The sequence below is a fragment of the Anthonomus grandis genome, chromosome 5, assembly GCF_022605725.1.
Source record: "Anthonomus grandis grandis chromosome 5, icAntGran1.3, whole genome shotgun sequence".
In the NCBI taxonomy this organism is placed as follows: Eukaryota; Metazoa; Arthropoda; class Insecta; order Coleoptera; family Curculionidae; genus Anthonomus; species Anthonomus grandis.
In genome coordinates this window covers 24,255,843-24,273,918 of record NC_065550.1, presented here as the reverse complement: position 1 = coordinate 24,273,918, position 18,076 = coordinate 24,255,843, and the positions used below count along the sequence as shown (strand labels likewise).

Genomic DNA, 18,076 nt, shown 5'->3' with positions numbered 1-18,076 from the left:
TAAATTTTGGAATTTCAAATTCTCATGAAAGCAAAATGTTTCAGCAATGTTTGTCCAAGGATAATGTCCTACAGAGAACATATTCAAGTCCTATATATAGAAGTTTTAATATTATAAGAAAAAAAGAAAACCCCTGGGTTGTTTGAAACAGGCAAGAAGGATTATTAATATTACCTATGGTTAAATTAATGATGATGCCAAATAGTTTACTTTAAAAATTTGACACATTTTATAATAAACAATATTAGTTCCTGAATTTTCTTACTTGATCGTCATTTCCAGACGGCAACGGTTGAGTCTCCTCAAATTCGTGAAAACCCACAACATTTAGTTCTTCTTGGGAACGTTGGCAGATGCTAAAGTTCAAAATTCTTACTTTATGCGGCGATGGACCAGTCGGAGAAGCAATAGGTGAAGCGTCATGAGCTTTCTTGCTTGTTGACTTGCGTTTTAGGCATTGTTCGGTCAAAATCTGAAAAAAAATACCAATCGTCGAAAAAGGCTCAATTAAACAATCTTCAAATGGACATTTTTAAAAAATGTATAATTTTTAAAGATCTTAAAGGGAAAATCAGAAATGTTGCCAATCTTTAGATTCTAGTATATAGTCTATCTACCAAGTAATTTCAACAATTACCTCCAAATCCTTCATATCTGCCTGTTTAGATGAGCAAGGCTGTTGGCACTGATTAACCATTTTATGTTTATAGACCTGTAAGGGTTGATCTTCATCTTCATCTGAAAGTTCGGGAACCTAAAAAACCGCAAATATGAATTTTGCTATATTATATAAATGTAAATACCCGTCGTACTTGTGCTCTAGGTCTTCTAAGCAGTTTCGGTCTTACGAATTCATCGTTATTATTATTGTGTGGCAGAGACATTGTTTTCTGTCTTTTTTGGTCTCTTTTACCTCTCTGTCTCGGTCGATCCTCGTTATTATTCTCTTGGATCATTGCCGAATCAGTTGAAGGAGGATTTTGTTCTTTAGCCTAAAATATTATATATATTGTATGTTGTATAAAACAGTAAAAAAACTTAAAAAAAAGAATTTTCAAAAAGGTACTTACAGGATGACCCATGTTAATCTATAATTGGGGATAACCAAGACATTTAAAAATAATTATCGTGGACAAAGCGTCAAGGCATGAGTCTAACCACTTTCAAGTTAAAACCGTTTGTTTTTTTAATTATTTTGAAATATCGTAAAAAACCACCTAACCTTGAGGTATACGTGATTTGTTAAATTTCAAACCCCCTATTTTTAAGACCGAACTGTAGTAAAAATATGTGTATATTTCAGAGAAAGGTCAAATGCGCGAACTTAACTAGGGAAGGAGGTTTCATAGTAAAATTGGTTGAACTTTAAACCCGTTTATTCTCAACTTCAACAACAATTAACACTTTTTGCCTAAAACTGTTTTTCATATAAACCCAAAAAGTTGTATGCATTAGAAACTAAACAATACATACCCTATTTTTCAAATCGGCCCGAGCTCTCTTTAGTCTTTCCCTCAAAGTTTCTTCAGAGGGAGCTTGGTATTCTTGCAGATGATCGTGATATCTTTCCTTACTCAGAAGTTTTATGGCCAGCGTATCATTGGACAGTTCACCTTGTTTGACCCCACATAGTTCTACATTCATAGTATTTGCTAGTTGCAATGATGATACAAAGAATCTAAAGAGGAAAAACCTTTTTTGGAATATATGCATAAACAGGGTTGAGCTTTGATGTATATAAAAACTATACTGGTCGTCCCAAAATGCTTTTAACAGCATAGAACTTGGCCATTTTTGAAGATAGCAAAAAGTGTGAAAATGTGTTTTTTTAAGGGAGACAATGCTATTTTCAAAGCTATCCTCACCAAATTCATCCCTAAGAAACCACTCAATTTTTTTTTTAATAGCATTTTTAATTCTTAATATGATTCAATTACTAATATCAATAGTGCTCTACCTCTCGCACCAATATTATATTCGTATTGAATTTTAAAACTTAGCGGCCCGGTAGCATATTTTTGTGATTTATTAATTAAATAGTTATTTGTTGATTTATTTCTTTATTTATAAATAAATAAATAATAGTTGCCTCCAAAAATATGAAAAAATTGCATTTATTTTTTTAATGTAAAAAAAACTTTTTTCCTTTGTACCTATTCAGAATCCAAAATGCTATTAAAAATTAAATGATGGAGATGCTATTTGAAAAAAAAAGTTAGGGGTGGTTTCTCGGGGATGAATTAGTAAGGAAATGATAGTTTATAGATGAATTAGTTTTGAAAAGAGCATTGTCTCCCATAAAAAATGCAAGTTCTATGCTGTTAAAAGCATATTGAGACAACCAATATATCAAAAAAAACTTATATAAACAAGGCCGTACCTTACAACCTCCGACGAAGATTGTCCCTCAACAAACTCACTAAACGGCTTCGGTTGCTCTTTTGTTAAAGACTCCATTATAGTCGATCCATACTGGTGAATATCGAAGTCTTGCTCCTTTACGTTCTTCAGCTTTTGATTCATTTGTTGTGTCCATTCCGCCACACGTTTTTTCATTAGTTCTCTTTCACGTGCTTGCGGGCTCATCAAACTCCATTCTTCTTCTCGCTGATTTTTCAGTAACTCTTCTCTTTCTCTTATTACATCTTCAATTCTATTGGTTTAGACAAATTTTAAAGAGTGACATAAATATGGATTCTTAAAGAGATTAACTTACTGTGCTGGATCAGATAGTCTTTCGAGGACCGCGGCTGCCTCGATATCCTCAGCAGTTTGCAGTTCGCTGTCACCTTGAGGAATTATTTTAGGTAAGATGTCAGCAAATTCGGCTGGTTGTGTTAACTGTGGCACTCTTTCCGATTGACATCTTACCACATGTATTTCCTCGATAGCTAATCGGAAGACATAATATAGTTAGAAAGCTATCTGGTTATTTTATTACTCGACAAACAATTTGAACCCGTTTTGACATAATTTGACGGTTGAGAATTATTTAAACAGAAGCAATGGTTAAAATAATTGTCACATATTAAAAGAAAATCAGCTTACTTGCATCAATATTAACCCCAGAATCTTGTGAAGCCGGTAACGGACTGTCATTCTCGGAATGAGGATTCTCATTATCATCGCTATGATAGCCAGACACATTTAAATCTGTGACTTCATTATTCTCGGCTTGATCGTTGTCATTGTCCAATTGGTTATCTTCGTTAGCCTCATCATTGTCTGATTCATAGTCTAATTGGACTATTTCACCTAAAAAATACAATAAGGTAAAATATTATATAATACCATCTTAAAAATATTAGGAGAAAGACAAATATAATACCTTCTCCACTTTCAGTCTGGTAATTCAGCGAATAAAAATGATCCCATTTAGGTTCTTTCACGGCAGGAATTAAACTCATCTTCAGCTTTTCCACTTGTTTACTAGATAACTTCTTAATCTTCTTTAAGGGTTCTGAATTTTCACAACTCAATAACTGCAATTAAAGCATAATCAGCAAAAACGAGAAATATAAAACAAACTGTTTATCTTACCAATCGTCTACGTGTCTCGACTTTTTGCTCAAGTTCACTGTCTTCAAGTTTCCGTTTCCTACGATAATTTTCGGGATATACTGTTTCATATTCCACATCGTTGCCAAAAAGTTTGATAAAATCCCCTTCGACATTTTCTTCTTCACGTACAGTAGGCTTATTATAAACAATAGTAATGATATCGCCATCCTGATGAAAATAACTACCTTCTAAAGCGTCATAAATCGCTTCCGGTTCGATTAAAGCTTGTTGCGAGAACTCTTTAATTTGAGCGTTCATTTTTTCACTATCGTATTCTGGTAAAGAATCCGCTATTTCTTCAGAGAAATTAGAAGAGTCTTTGATTACATCAGATGATGTATCTAGTTCAGTTAGATTTTCATCGAATGCACTTTGATTTTCAACAGAAGCTGATTCTTCCTCTGGGTTAGAGGGTTCTGGGCTGCCTGTAGGATTTTCAAGTTCTGCACTGCCCGTGGGATTGTCGGGATTTGTGATGCCTGTGAGATTTTCAGATTCTGAGCTGCCAGTCGGATTTCCAGGTTCTGTACTGTCTGTGGTAGCTTTATCTGCCAAAGAAGGAATTAATAGTGGAATAGGAAATAGGCAAAGTAGAATCAAGGAAGGTGTATACTAACAAATAGTGTTTTAAAAGGGGATTTTTCAAACTAAAAGTCCAAATATATGAGATTTGGTATTGAGATGAAATTATTGCCGGAATGTAGATGAACGAAAAGGCACTCTGTTTTTTATGGATTTCAATTATTAAACTATTAATAGCCAAGTTATGTTTCCCTTGTAGTTTTTGCATAATACTTAAACATTTTAGTAAAAATGATTGTTTTTTGACTTAAAAAAAACAAAAACACTTTCAACATTTTGTTAGCGAGAGTTCAAAGAGATTTTCGCTATCCTCAAAAATTACACTTGGGTTTTCATCTAAGAGTATTATGTTGCTTATTCATAATAATAATATTAAATGAAGCTGTGAGAACTGCCGAATCCTTTATTACTCTGATGATGTTAAATCTTTCTTAAATGTCTCAATCTTTTTTTGTACTGTGGCTTCCTTCGAATCAATATTATCCATAAAAGAATATTTTTTAAATTTTAATAAATACTGTTTTGCAATTTTCTATAACTATAGCTGTGAATTAAGAAATGTGTTTGGTAAGCTAAAATTTGCTTCAGTAATATGGAACCCTGGATTTAAAATAAAGACAGACTAGGGAAGACTCAAAATCAGCTTCTAAGATTTTTCCACTGCAAAACTCATTTTCTGATTGGAGATAGTGACTCTCTACATTGTTCACATTTATAAATTTTTCGAACTAAATAAGAAAAAGGCTTATATTAGCTTTATTTTAACTTCATATAAAATTATGAATATCGAAGATATAATTAATCAGATAATTGGTCAAGTTCTTTCCAAAATCATACAGACAAAATATCAAATTACTATACAAGGAGAAATTATTATCTCATATTAAAGTTTTTACCTAAATTATAGTTATAAAAAATAGTTAAATATGTTAAATAATATATTTACATAATAATGTATTATAATTGTAATTTCAAGATGCTATTTTTGAACTTTTGTTTGCATCCTAAATTCTAAACAATTAATCTACACACAAAAGAAACATATAATGAGCCCAAACATTTATGAAAAAAACAGATAAAAACAATAAATGGATAATTATCTACAGACATACCTTATATTAATCTTACAAAACTTAACACTGCAGGGCAGAAAAGACCTGAAGTTAACTTGTTAAAAATGGTTTATTTTTGTTGCCATCTTCAAGTCTCCTTAAAGAAATCCACGTTCAACCTACCTATATTATCGACATGTTCCTTATCAAATTCCAAAGGGGTATCGCACTGATTGTTGTTATTAGTTGCGGAATTTGACTCCTCATCCTCAAACCCACCGTCAAAATATCCAGAATCGGATCTCAGCTTATCGCCTTCCTGAGCGTTAGGGTCTAATAAAAATGATTATGTAAGCCCCTTTTTAGAAAATAATATTGCAGACAATGTTAAAGTTTTGATACATTAAGCAGAAAAGCATGCTAGATGAAATACTAAGCAAGAAAATTCTGTTAATCGCAAAAAGGTCTAAATGGGACGTGAATATTGATGCGTTCAGGTAGAAGAATTGTGTAATAAACAAATCGAAGTTAATATATTGGCTTCTCAAGGTTTTGAGATTGATCCTTAAAACCTCAATTAGTTATGGAGAATGGTTAATATAATATACATAACAAGTGAATGTCAAACGCTATCCTATATTGTGACCAAATGGTGAATTAAATTAATAAAAAGTGACAGGGTTAAAAATATTATGACTAAAAGTTTTGTTTACCATTTTTACGTCAAATACACCTAATATGATATGAAGCCTGAAAATCGTGCTAAATGATATTAAAAACTTTCAAAACGAGAAGCTTCAATTGAAATAAATTGAATATTATTTGTTCCTTAGTATGGTGCAAGGGGGTGCATGTTACTTTTTTACTCTTCAATTCATATTTCTCTATTACGCAAAATTTGAAAATTCATATAAACATGAATGACACTTTAATACAATACTAAAGCCAACTATTTTAAAATGAATTACCAGGATGTTCTGGTTCGTTTTCAAGCAAAGTACTGATCTCTGGCTCATGATCACCTTGATCCCCTTCAACTGCTGGAACCGCAGAGAGTTCTTGAGAAACTTCCGTTTCTGACTCAGTTAAATCAATTGCTGAAAACAAATTTTTGTCCTTTTAAAAGTTTATAATATTAAATAAAAACATTATTTTTTACAAAAAAGTAACATACGAGGAGGCGGTGGCAAATCAAAACCTTCAGGAATAAACGGGTCCAGTGGACCAACATAGTCATCTCTGGCAGGCATAATGATGATATCATAAAAATTGATGCTGGGTAGTTCTTTTGCCGGAATTCCTTGTGCTTTTAACTCTGCTATTTTCTGTTGAAACATGAATGAATTAGCCATATTTGCTATCAAAAATTTGATTAACATGCCTGTCTAGCAATCTGCTCCTTCTTTGCCAAAGCTTTGAAAAACAATATGGTCTCTTCGCAGCTATTTTGGGGCATATTTTGAATTTTTCGTCTTTCTCTGTCGAAGAATTCTTTGCGAAATTGTAGCCAGCGTTCTCTGTAGTCCTCATAAGGAGTGTACATTGTTATATTGTTTTTTAACATCCAGTTTTTTCTTGCGTATACTGCCAGCCTAATACAAGAAAATTTCAGTAGTCAAATTCTTTCAAGTCCAAATTAATTACTACATTACTACAAACACAAATAAGTGACATGCCTTTTGTGACTCAGTGTTTAAAATTGCTTATTTGATTGGATAAACCAAGAAGTTAATTCTAATACGTAATTACTTATAGTATACTAATCAGTTCTTTAAACTGACCTTAACTTAGCCAAAGTCAAATTGTCATCAGGCAAAAGACACTTGTCGTTATCCTCAAAATCGTTTATGATATGTTGATAAGAAATAAGACGTCCTATCCTAGTGTTAAGCTCTTCAGGTTCATCCATGTCATATACCTCATCCTCCATATTTAACCTCAGATGGTGCTTAAACCGATTTCTCAACTTGTGATACTGAATGACGATTATTGAGTTATAGTTCCTTTGCAATTCTCGCAGTTCTAAGAAAGACACAATATAAATCATTAAGTGTTTTTTTGATGAATTATTATTATAAAATTTTAAAAAAATGTCAATCCAATTTTTAACAAAAATCAATGATTTGCCGCTAAGCTTTTGCATTCTAAATATTAATCAATGCCTTACGATCTTGATAAATCTGATTCCAGAAACCATTAACGTCATCAGCTTCGAACGGTACAATTGGTATCTCATATACAGCATTAAAATCAAAAGGACGTTCAAAATCAATCTCCTCCTTATCTCTAGCCGCAGCAATTTTTTGGTGCCTTTCCAAAGTGCACTTACTGAACAATTCTATGCGGTCATCATTGTTCATCTGAAAATCGATAAGTCGCTGCCCATTTTTCGGAGGTAACTGCTCATCAGGTTTAGAGAGAACAATTTTCTTCCTTTTGCCTCTGTTTAATCGTTCTTCTAGGCGAGAAATTTCTTCTTGTCGCTCTTCTTGTTTTTTTCTATTGAATAATAATTAAATGATAATTAATAATTTGTTAAAGAAAAACAAATTTTTAAAGAATTTACCTATCGGTGCAATTCTTGGCTGTCACCTCGTCATATTTGACCATCCGGGTATGGAGCTGTAAAAGTTCATCCCAGAGTTTGTCCACACACTTGCCATAGTATTGACCGCATGCTTGGATCACTAAGGCATCTTCAGCGAAGTTCAAACGTTCCAAAACACCGTTATCCAAAAAGGGTGTTTCTTTTCTGGTTATTTCGTTATATTCATCTAAAACCTAGAGAACAGAAATCATGAAATAAAACTGTATGTACTGAAGTAATGAAGAACTTGTGGGATAGTACAGAATATAAAATAAGAAAATCTAATTATGTTGATGGACAATCTTGGGTTGACGTTTTTTTCTTAATATTTAGATGAATAAATCTTGACAGCGACAAATAAATATGAAATATGTTGGGTAAATTAAGTTGGAGTTGCACTTTGGTCAATGGAAGACTATATTTAGCAAGAGTAGTAGGAATGATTTTTTCATAGTATTCAGAACTATAAAATGAACTCTAAAATATAACAAGACTATATTTTTCTATAACTTAATATTGAAATATTGAATACCAAGAAATGCAACATGCTGTTGTTATCATTGCAATTTGCTTTAAAATAGAAAATTAAAGTACTTAAAGATTGAAGAATTCAACATTGAAAAATTGAATTGCACCAGAATTTTCACACAGCTTTCATCACCTACAAAATACACTAATTAATTCTTCAGTTTCTGTATGACTCTCCATTGTAGTAGCCATTGTGTACTAAATGCTCAAAAGCATTCAAAATGACCATTGGACTAACTGAGAGTAGGCAATATGTAAATTTATAAAACATTTTAGGTTTCAAGGGTCCTTACAAGTTTCCACTTGTTAGACACATTCTGTAATATTTATTACCCATAGTGATGCTTCAAAGTAATATTGGCCAATATAAATGGTTACACTGTGACCCATAATATGTAATATACTTCAAAGAATATTGACAACAAGAGGAAAATGTGCTATGTCATCAAATTAACTGTGTTAAACTTAACTTTCATCTGATCTCTGGCATCTTCAGAATATGGCTCATTCAGACACACATTCTCTAACAATGTATTCTAGATTTCTTCTATAAAATAGAAAATATTATTTCTGACAGATTTAGAATATAATAGTATATAAATATCCTAAATGAATCAATTTTCTAGGGTTAATTTTTATAAGAACCCATCCTTTCACAAGAAGTGCCATGGCCTGTGATATGTGAAATGAGATATTTCTAGCAGATATGAATATGCCAAATAAATATAGAGATATGCATGCAATGTGTTTGTACTGACTGGAAATCAAACTAAATGTAATCTGAAAAAATTACAAGTAAAACAATTTCATTAATACACAAGTACAGAATATTTTCATTGTGTCTGATGTACAATAAAATATTTCTAGAATATGATTAGATTTGATTTTTGGCAATTAGATTGTGAATTTTCATCTCTAGATTTAAACACATAATAGCATGTAAAAGTTCTTTGCAAATAATATTAAAGATTCAAATACATACAGTACAATTTTTTTTCATTTGTAAGCAGTTCATACATAGAGCAACTAAAATCTATATGTATTTCTTATTCGGTTTTGTTTGTACTCTTGAGTTTGTCTGTGGTGAATTTAAATGTATGAAGATTCAACATGCCAAGGCATGTAAATTTGCCTGTGCAAATAAAATACTAATTTTTGGAGATATTAAAAAATTGTGAAAAGCAATGTAAAATAGCAAAAGTATCAAGAACCATTTTTAATTTCAATAGAAGAGGTACTTTGGAAGGAGTTCCAAAAAGTGGCAGAATAAGAGATACTGATTGTGTGATTGATAGAAATATCAAGAGATTGCTTGTGCAAGATCCATTGACTAGTGCTTCTTATGTTAAACAACAGTTGGGACATGTTTCAAATAGATAAGCACTATAAAACAAAGACTAAAAGAGGCTGGTTTATAGAGCAGAAAGTCAGAGAAAAACCCCTTCATCTCAATGAAGAACAGAAAGACCAGACTTCAATTTGCTCAGGAGCATCTTAACTGGTATTATAAAAAATGGAAAACAGTAGTGCTTTCAGATGAAAATTGTTTTAAGCTGTTTAGATTAGGAGACCAGTGAATGAAAGATTTATCCCAAAATATATGTAAAACATGGTGGTGGTGGTATCATGTTCTTGAAGTTGCTTTGGAGGCTCAAAATTAGAATCTCTCAGTATTTGTGGGTTGAAATTGATAGTAGAATCCATTAAAAAAATCGCTCGCTAAAAGCTTATTCAATAATATAATTAACAAAAGTTCTTCATGTTAGTTCTTCACTAAAATATTCATGGCCAATTGCTTTGTAGGCTTTGGCAAAAGCTAACTTTTCATTTTTGTCTGGGTTTCCTGGCTTACATTGGACAGGATTGTGGAACAGCTTGTTAAGGTGAGGATGGTTTCATTCTTAAATAGGCTTGACATATCAAGTTTTCAACAGTTTGGCTTTTTTGAATCTATAAGCATGAAAGTTCTTGAATGAATCTTGTTCTTCATGAATCTTCAGTTTTCTAGAACACCTTTATAACAGTCTGAACTCTGGTGAGGTTGCGGTATTCTGTGACTTGTCAAAGGCATTTGACTGGATGACTCACAGAGAGGTGATGGCCAAATTAGAGCAGTATGGTTTTAGAAGAACTGCCCTTGAGTGGTTTCATTCTTATCTTCCAGATCACCTTCAGGCAATTAAGTTTAATGGTGATACCTCTGAGGAACTTCTTGTGTGAATGATCTTTCACAATTATAAATATCTGGAAAATTTATGTTGTTTGCAGATGATACCACCATCCTTTGGCACGGCTCAGATGTTGCTCAAATAAAGGCTGATATAAGAATAGATATTTTGAAGACATAAGACTGGTGTGCATGTAATGCAATACAAATTGTTTGACATTCAATGTTTCAAAGATCAATATCCTTAATTTGAAAGGTAAACCCAATGGTATATATTTGAATAATGAAGCCATTACTATGCCACTCTTAAGTAAGTCTTTCAGCAGACAAATCTCTTAGATTTAAAAACCCTATTGCAAATGTATGCAAAAGTTTTATCTGGCTGTTAAGCCCTTCGAGTTATTGCCACCAATCTCAATTTTTCCATTGCCTAATGTGCATATTTTGAGATTGTTGAGTCCCATCTTCAATATATGGAATCTGCTTTTGGGGTCCATGCTCAAATTACTTTTTTAATTCAGTATTTGTTTATAATGCAGAACAGGGCTATTAAATATCTATGTGGAGCTAAACCTCGTGACTCTTTTCTTGCTCTGTTCCTGATGAAACAGTTTCATTGGTTTTTGAAAAATATAAACATGAATTAGAATTAGGTAATCAGTACAACACCCAACAAAATTACCTGCTGAGATTACCAATTCCTGACTCTGAACTTATATGTGGCTCTATTGTGTATGGAGGTAAAAAGTTATTTAATAATCTTACATTAGAAATAAGAAAACTTGAAGACTGACAAGCCTATGTATCAAAACGAAAAATTTCTTGCTAGTAAAGCTTATAATTTAAAGGAATTTTTTAATGATTAGCATTTACATATTTTTTAAGTTTTACATTTTAACCAAGTTTTCTTGTAACTTATATTATGTTTTGGCTTTGTCTACTTCTATTATTATAATGACAATAAAGGATGTACAAGTTATTAAAAAAAAAATTTTACTTTTAATACAAGGTATTAAAAATTCAAATTAAGTTCTCAATAAAGCTCTTTTATTATTCCATATTAAATAACTAGACTCATTTTTTAAAAAGGAATTAAAAAGAGTGAAAAAATTAAATTTTTCGAAAGTTGCTTTATATGTGAGCAATAGTGTATGTGCTAAACAAGAAATTATATCTTTAACTATTCTTGGTCGCATAAGAAATATAAATGAGGTTAGATTGCATCAGAGGTTTGATTTCTCAATAAAGTTGTTCTATTATTCCATATTAAATAACTAAACTCATTTTTAAAAAGGAACTAAAAAGAGTGAAAAAATTTAATTTTTCAAAAGTTGCTTTATTTGTGCGCAATAGTGTATTTGCTAAATAAGAAATTACACTACCGCTCAAAAGTATTTGCGCACCATGTATTCTTTTTAATATTTTAAATTAGATACAAAAATCTTATCTTTATACCTATATTTAGATTGTACCAACTAATATTGGTAAATAATTTCGCTTGCTTATTGACGATTGTCACCGTTTCTTTGCTGGCTTTTCAACATTCTTTAACATGGCTATAAAACAAAAAAGTTATCGGTAGAAACAAAAGGTATTATCATTGGACTTCATAAGGCTGGAAAGACTAACCGTCAAATTTCGACGGATATGGGAATTCCAAGGCGGATATAATGCCGATTATAATGTTAGGAAATTCACCAGAGAAGGGACTATTAGCAACAAACCTCGATCGGGAAGGCCAAAGGCAAAACAAGTTCAAAGGAGGATTTAAATATTATAATTACAAGCAAACGCAATAGAGGCATTGCCGCGCCTGAAATCACAGCAAAAATCAACAAGGAGCGTAAAAAAGCGGTCAGTGTTTCGACAGTAAAACGGCGACTTTATAATGCTGGTCTTAAAGGACGTTTAGCTGTATCAAAACCGCTACTGAAGAATGTTAATAAGAAGAAAAGACTTGAGTGGGCCCAATCACACAAAGAATGAACCATTGATGACTGGAAGAAAGTTCTCTGGAGTGACGAGTCGAAATTCGAGGTTTTTGGAACGAAGAGGCGAGTTTTTGTTATGCCAATGAAAGGGTCACTGAGAACTGTACGGTGGCCTCAGTTAAACACAGTGGTGGTTCGGTGATGGTCTGGGGTTGTTTTGGAGGATCTGCAGTGGGCGATCTAATTAGAATAGAGGGAATTCTTCGAGGAGATTCTTAGAGGGAATTTTAAGTGACAATATACTTCTTTCTGGTACTCGAATAATTGGGGAAAACTTCATCTTTCAACATGACAATGACCCCAAGCACACGTCGTAATTGTGCAAGCAATATTTAGGTCAATTACAAAGGCAACATCTTCTGAAAGTTATGGTATGGCCCGCACAATCACCGGACCTCAATCCTATACAGCTTTACTTATTTTTTAATCAAATTTATCAAAAAGATCCTTTTTTTTTATTTTTTCAATCTGTTTTGTTATAATTAATTTTGTTTTGTCTTACGTAATATAGCACATTTTCTTTCTTTCTATCGAATTACTGTGGGATGAACTGGATAGACAAGTGCAAAAATCATGCCCCACATCAAAAGATGACTTGTGGAGCATCATCTAAGAAGAGTGGCACAAGATACCTCAGGAAGAAAGAAAATGTGCTATATTACGTAAGACAACAAAAACTTGTGTACAAGCATCCTAAAAACTAAAAAATTCCAAATTTACTTTAAATTTCAAATTTCAAACAAACATAACATCTAAAACACTTTACCATAACATTTACACACATTACCAAAATTAATCATAACAAAACAGATTGAGAAAAAAAAAAGCATCTTTTTGATAAATTTCATTAAAAAATAAGTAAAGCTGTCAATAAAACAGAATTTAGAAGAAGTAAATTAAATTATTTAACAGGAAACAAAACTAAAACACTAAAATGATGTCAGAGCACAGGTTAAAAGGTATCATTGAAAAAATCGTCAAGGCTATAATATGCCCTGGATAATAAAAGTGATTTTAATTCCTTTTTGAATCTCTTAACTTCTAAAATTTGTCTGATACATAGAGGAACATGTTTGTAAATTTTTTTGCTAAGGTATATAAGTGAGTTCTTGGTGAGGGAGGATGTAGGGATTGGTAAGGGAAAATCGTTAACCTGGCGAGTCATATGACCAGTGTTAGAGGGAGGTTTAGGACATTTATGAATAAGAGTAGCTGTTTCTAAGATAAAAAGAGAAAAAAGAGTTAGGATTTTTTGAGATATAAAGAGAGGTTTACAAGAATCTCTTAACCCAGCGGTACATAGGTATCTAACTGCCTTTTTTTGAATCACAAAAATTATGTTTAATAATCCCTTGTTGCTTAAACCCCAAAAAGGCAAGCCATAACGAAGGTGGGACTCAATAAGAGCAACTACCCCTCCCAGCTCATGCCCCGCCATTCTTACTGCAAAGCATCCAGAGGATAATTTTGATGCAAGATGTAGGATATGATCTTCGAAGCGAAGGCGACCATCAATGGTAATACCAAGAAACTTACAGCTTTCTTTGTTTTGCAAGGGGGAGTTTTCACTAAACATAAGGCCCTGAACGTCACACTTAAATCCCATAATAAAGGTTTTGCCCACATTAAATACAAGCCTGTTTGCAGCACACCACTCCGATAAAATCTTAAGATCCTTAAAAACCTGGGCTCTAACATTATCAGAATATCTATGATTCCATAAAATGGTGGTATCATCAGCAAACTGAACCACTTTGCCCTGCAGTTTTAATGAACCCAAATCATTTACATAGAGCAAAAATAATAGTGGTCCTAACACTGAACCCTGAGGTACTCCAGTTTTAAGGGATCTGGAATCGGATAAACATCCAGATACTGTAACTCTTTGGGTACGATTAGACAGATAGGATTCCAGCCATTGCAATGCCACACCTCTAAAGCCATAATTATTGAGCTTAGACAGCAGTATTCCATGATTTACACAATCAAATGCCTTGGATAAATCGCAAAACACTGCCGCCGCGGACTCTCCAGAATTTAAGGACACATAGACACTCTCCAAAAAGCCGAAAACAGCGTCATGAGTCCCTTTTCCCGTTTGAAATCCAAACTGATTTGCAGATAAAATGCAATTATGTTGCAAAAAAGATAAAATTCTGATTTTTGCAAGTTTTTCAACTATCTTGGAGAGGGTAGATAATATAGAAATTGGACGGAAATTACAAGGCTCACTCACATCTCCACCCTTATAAAGAGGGATAACCACTGCCTCCTTCAAACATGCTGGAAAGATGCCATTATGAAAGGAATTGTTTATGGCAGAAGCTAAGGCATTCAATGCTGAGTCAGGCAAAAGGAGTAGTAATTTTGATGATATTCCATCAGCTCCAGCTGATTTATGGTTTTTTAAGCTTTTAATTGCATCTCTAACATCAGTAAGGCTAACAGGATAAAAGAAAAAAGAATTTTGAACTGACACTTGTTGAATATAATGCAAAGGATCAATATTAGTATTCACATCCTTGAGCAATAAATGAGGAATATTACAGTAATAATCATTTAAACTATTTGGTCTTACTTCTGGTTCTGAAACTTTCTTGTGAGAATGCCTGAAGTCATTTATAATTGACCAACATTCTCTCTGCCTATTTGAGGACATATTCAAGCGGTCACTATAATATTTAACCTTAGCTGCTTTTATCGTCTTTCTATATAGACTACGATATTTCTGATGATAAAGAATAATGTTTGCATTAGTTGTAAACTTGCACAGCTTAGCCAAAAAACGGAGGTTTTTAGCTAAAGTTCTGAGGCCTGCTGTGACCCATGGTTTTCTATTTTTCATTTTAAGCCTCTTTTTAGGAAAACACTGATTGATCTTGTCACATAGCACATGAAATAACAAAGTAAACGAGTCAGGAGCCATTTCAACTGCATTCCAATTAACCAAAGCTGCAGTAGAAGAAAAAGCATTAAAATTTGCTCTGCTGAAAATTCTTCCTATATAATGAGATGAAGGAAATACAGTGTTGCATGGAATCCTAGCGAGAATGGCTTCATGGTCAGAAATACCAGATGAGAGTACTCTACATGACACATCATTTAAATTTGTACACAAATAATCAATAGTAGTTGCAGATGAGGATGTTATACGTGTGGGTGAAAGAACATGCATCTTCAAGTCATAAGATTCCAATATACTTAAAAGGGATGTATGATATGATGGCAAGCTTACATCAGTGAAGTTAATATTAAAGTCACCGGCCAATATAACTATGGAGTGTAGAGACAATTAGGATAATAGAGAATCAAGTTTGTCCAGGAACATACCAATATCTCCTGTGGGTGGTCTATAAACACAAAGAACATATAAATTAAATCGCTTACAAAAACAAAGGGAGAATTCAAAAACCTTCTCCAACGGAAAGCTATCATACTTATTAATTTTACAGAAAAAAGCTTCAATTGTTTGTTTAACTAAAATAGCTGTTCTCCGTGTATGGAGTGTTGCCGACAAAAAATTGATATAGGAATATAATCAGATATTAAGAAACATTCGTTAGGCTTTAACCAGTGCTCAGTTAGTAATACAATATCAGGAAAATCACATGAATCAAGTAGAAGATGAAGCTCGTCCATTTTATTTCTTAGAGACTGTATATTTAAAATAAAACTACTGAAACTTTTCACATGCTTATTTTCAATGTTATTTATAGAATGTGAGTGAGCTTCATCTTCTGTGTATTTATCTATAAAAAAGAATCCCTATCACAGTCAGTATCTAGAAGTCCAGATTGATTACTTGGTTTTATTGTGGACACATTTTTTGATGAAATGCTACTTTTGAAATGTTTTAATATATGGGTATACAATAATAATGCCAAATCTGATCCAAAGTTGCTGGCATGATTAGACTCTAAAATTCTATTTAGATTAATATTATTGGCGTGAAATATTCTATAGAGAGCCTTATTGCTATTATAAATTACATTATGGTTTGGATACATGTAAGGGCTTGTCATCACTAAACTATTGCTGTGTAAATGTATAAATTTTTTTAAAATATCGAATGATGAGCAAATACCATTTAACATTAAAATCAACATATCATTTTCTGTAAATTCCTTAACCATAGATGATGCAGTATAAATCAGTTCATTGTTTGTACTTCCTGGCTTCAGGAAACACTGGACTTTGTAGTTAGCTTCAAACTTCAGACGCAATTTCTTCAGGAACACTCTACTACAGTTTCCACCCACAAAAAGAAGCCTAGGTCGATTATCAACGGGTGAATTTGGCCTACATGGCAACTGTGTTGGATAATTTATATTAACGAATTTAGATATGTAGATATGTAAGGAAACTTTGGACAAATTAATTAGAAGACTACCGAAACTCTGTGAAGCTGTTATTAAAAATCGAGGCGAACATGTAGATGAATCAAAAATTTGATTTTCTTAAATTTAATTAATTGAAAAATGTATTGTTTAAAATCATTTTGTTATAAATAAACTGTTTCATAAGAATAACGGATGGGTTTATTATTTTTTGTTATAACTTTAAAACAGTCATATGTGGGCAAATACTTTTGAGCAGTAGTGTATATCTTTTAACTATTCTTGGTCCCAATTAATGGTAACAAATTTTTATCTGAAAAGAAGGTTATCAAAATACAATTAAGTTTAGGAAAGTAATACAAATAGGAAAGTAATACAAGTTGCTATTTAAAAAAAAAGGTTTTGTTTATTTACTAAAAATATTATAAAAAATAAGTAATCAATAGCATGAGAAATACAAATGAGGTTAGGTTGCATCCGAGGTAAAAATTTGCTAGAAATTTATATAAATATGCATTTACTTTTTATATATATTTTTTTGTTTAAATGTAATATTGCCCCTTATTAAATAAATAAATTGATTCTGCACTGAAATAGAATCAAGGTTGAGAAATCACAAAGTTTCTAAAGTAACTGAATGCAGAATGCAATTGTTTTGAGGCAACCTGAGGTAACTAGAACTTTACATTAAAGATCTTAGTTATAGCAAAATTCAATCAAAACTAGGTATCAGTATTGTAAAGTGAAAGGTACAAGAATTTTTGACACAAACCTTTTTTAGAGTATCATCAATCTCAGGTTTCTTGATTTTCTCTTCTAGCACCTTAATAAGCTTCCCTTTTTGCGTAAGCTCCAACTCATCCTCCTCTTCCATTATTACAAGAGTTTTTAATAAAACTTGAGTTAACTTTTATAATCAGTAAACACACAAGCTCCTGCTTAGAATGTGTATACGGCCTGCAAATTCAGCGTCCTATATCCCACAGGTCGCACGGAATCCTCGGGTTTAGCTGAAATATTTGATCGTAAAACAATATAAATGATTTAATGGATAAAAATCGTTTAGCTAGAATTATATTATGCATTTTATTGATGTAAACAAAAACACAATATTCGGGATTTTGCCTTTTCCCTTGAAAAAATAACACGGCTCGTAGCCTATCACTTGACTTGACCCCGGTTACGCTTGCGTGGTACGTAGAAAATCCGTAGAACAGGGGAACCTAGAAATGACGCAATTTGTATCCCTCCCACACAGAAATTAAACCAAT

General features: G+C 32.5%; 1 protein-coding gene across 6 annotated transcripts in view; it reads right to left on the bottom strand.

Annotated features, from left to right (window-relative positions):
• The window catches only part of LOC126736620 (uncharacterized), a 46,052-nt gene that overhangs the window by 3,084 nt on the left and 24,892 nt on the right, over nucleotides 1-18,076 (bottom strand). For 2 of the 6 annotated variants that reach the window (XM_050441057.1, XM_050441058.1), the window contains exons 2-18: nucleotides 17,578-17,815; nucleotides 7,762-7,976; nucleotides 7,363-7,694; nucleotides 6,977-7,217; nucleotides 6,577-6,787; nucleotides 6,355-6,520; nucleotides 6,164-6,292; nucleotides 5,379-5,528; nucleotides 3,541-4,109; nucleotides 3,329-3,482; nucleotides 3,049-3,255; nucleotides 2,717-2,891; nucleotides 2,381-2,653; nucleotides 1,474-1,678; nucleotides 813-992; nucleotides 638-754; nucleotides 266-472 (exon numbers count right to left, since the gene is read on the bottom strand). In XM_050441057.1, the coding sequence (XP_050297014.1) occupies nucleotides 266-472; nucleotides 638-754; nucleotides 813-992; nucleotides 1,474-1,678; nucleotides 2,381-2,653; nucleotides 2,717-2,891; nucleotides 3,049-3,255; nucleotides 3,329-3,482; nucleotides 3,541-4,109; nucleotides 5,379-5,528; nucleotides 6,164-6,292; nucleotides 6,355-6,520; nucleotides 6,577-6,787; nucleotides 6,977-7,217; nucleotides 7,363-7,694; nucleotides 7,762-7,976; nucleotides 17,578-17,679 (3,633 nt within the window). In that variant the 5' untranslated portion in view covers nucleotides 17,680-17,815. Of the gene's footprint in view, nucleotides 1-265; nucleotides 473-637; nucleotides 755-812; nucleotides 993-1,473; nucleotides 1,679-2,380; nucleotides 2,654-2,716; nucleotides 2,892-3,048; nucleotides 3,256-3,328; nucleotides 3,483-3,540; nucleotides 4,110-5,378; nucleotides 5,529-6,163; nucleotides 6,293-6,354; nucleotides 6,521-6,576; nucleotides 6,788-6,976; nucleotides 7,218-7,362; nucleotides 7,695-7,761; nucleotides 7,977-17,577; nucleotides 17,987-18,076 lie in introns of those variants that run through there. The other 4 variants (XR_007660709.1, XM_050441059.1, XM_050441060.1 and 1 more) reach the window with 4 other exon arrangements.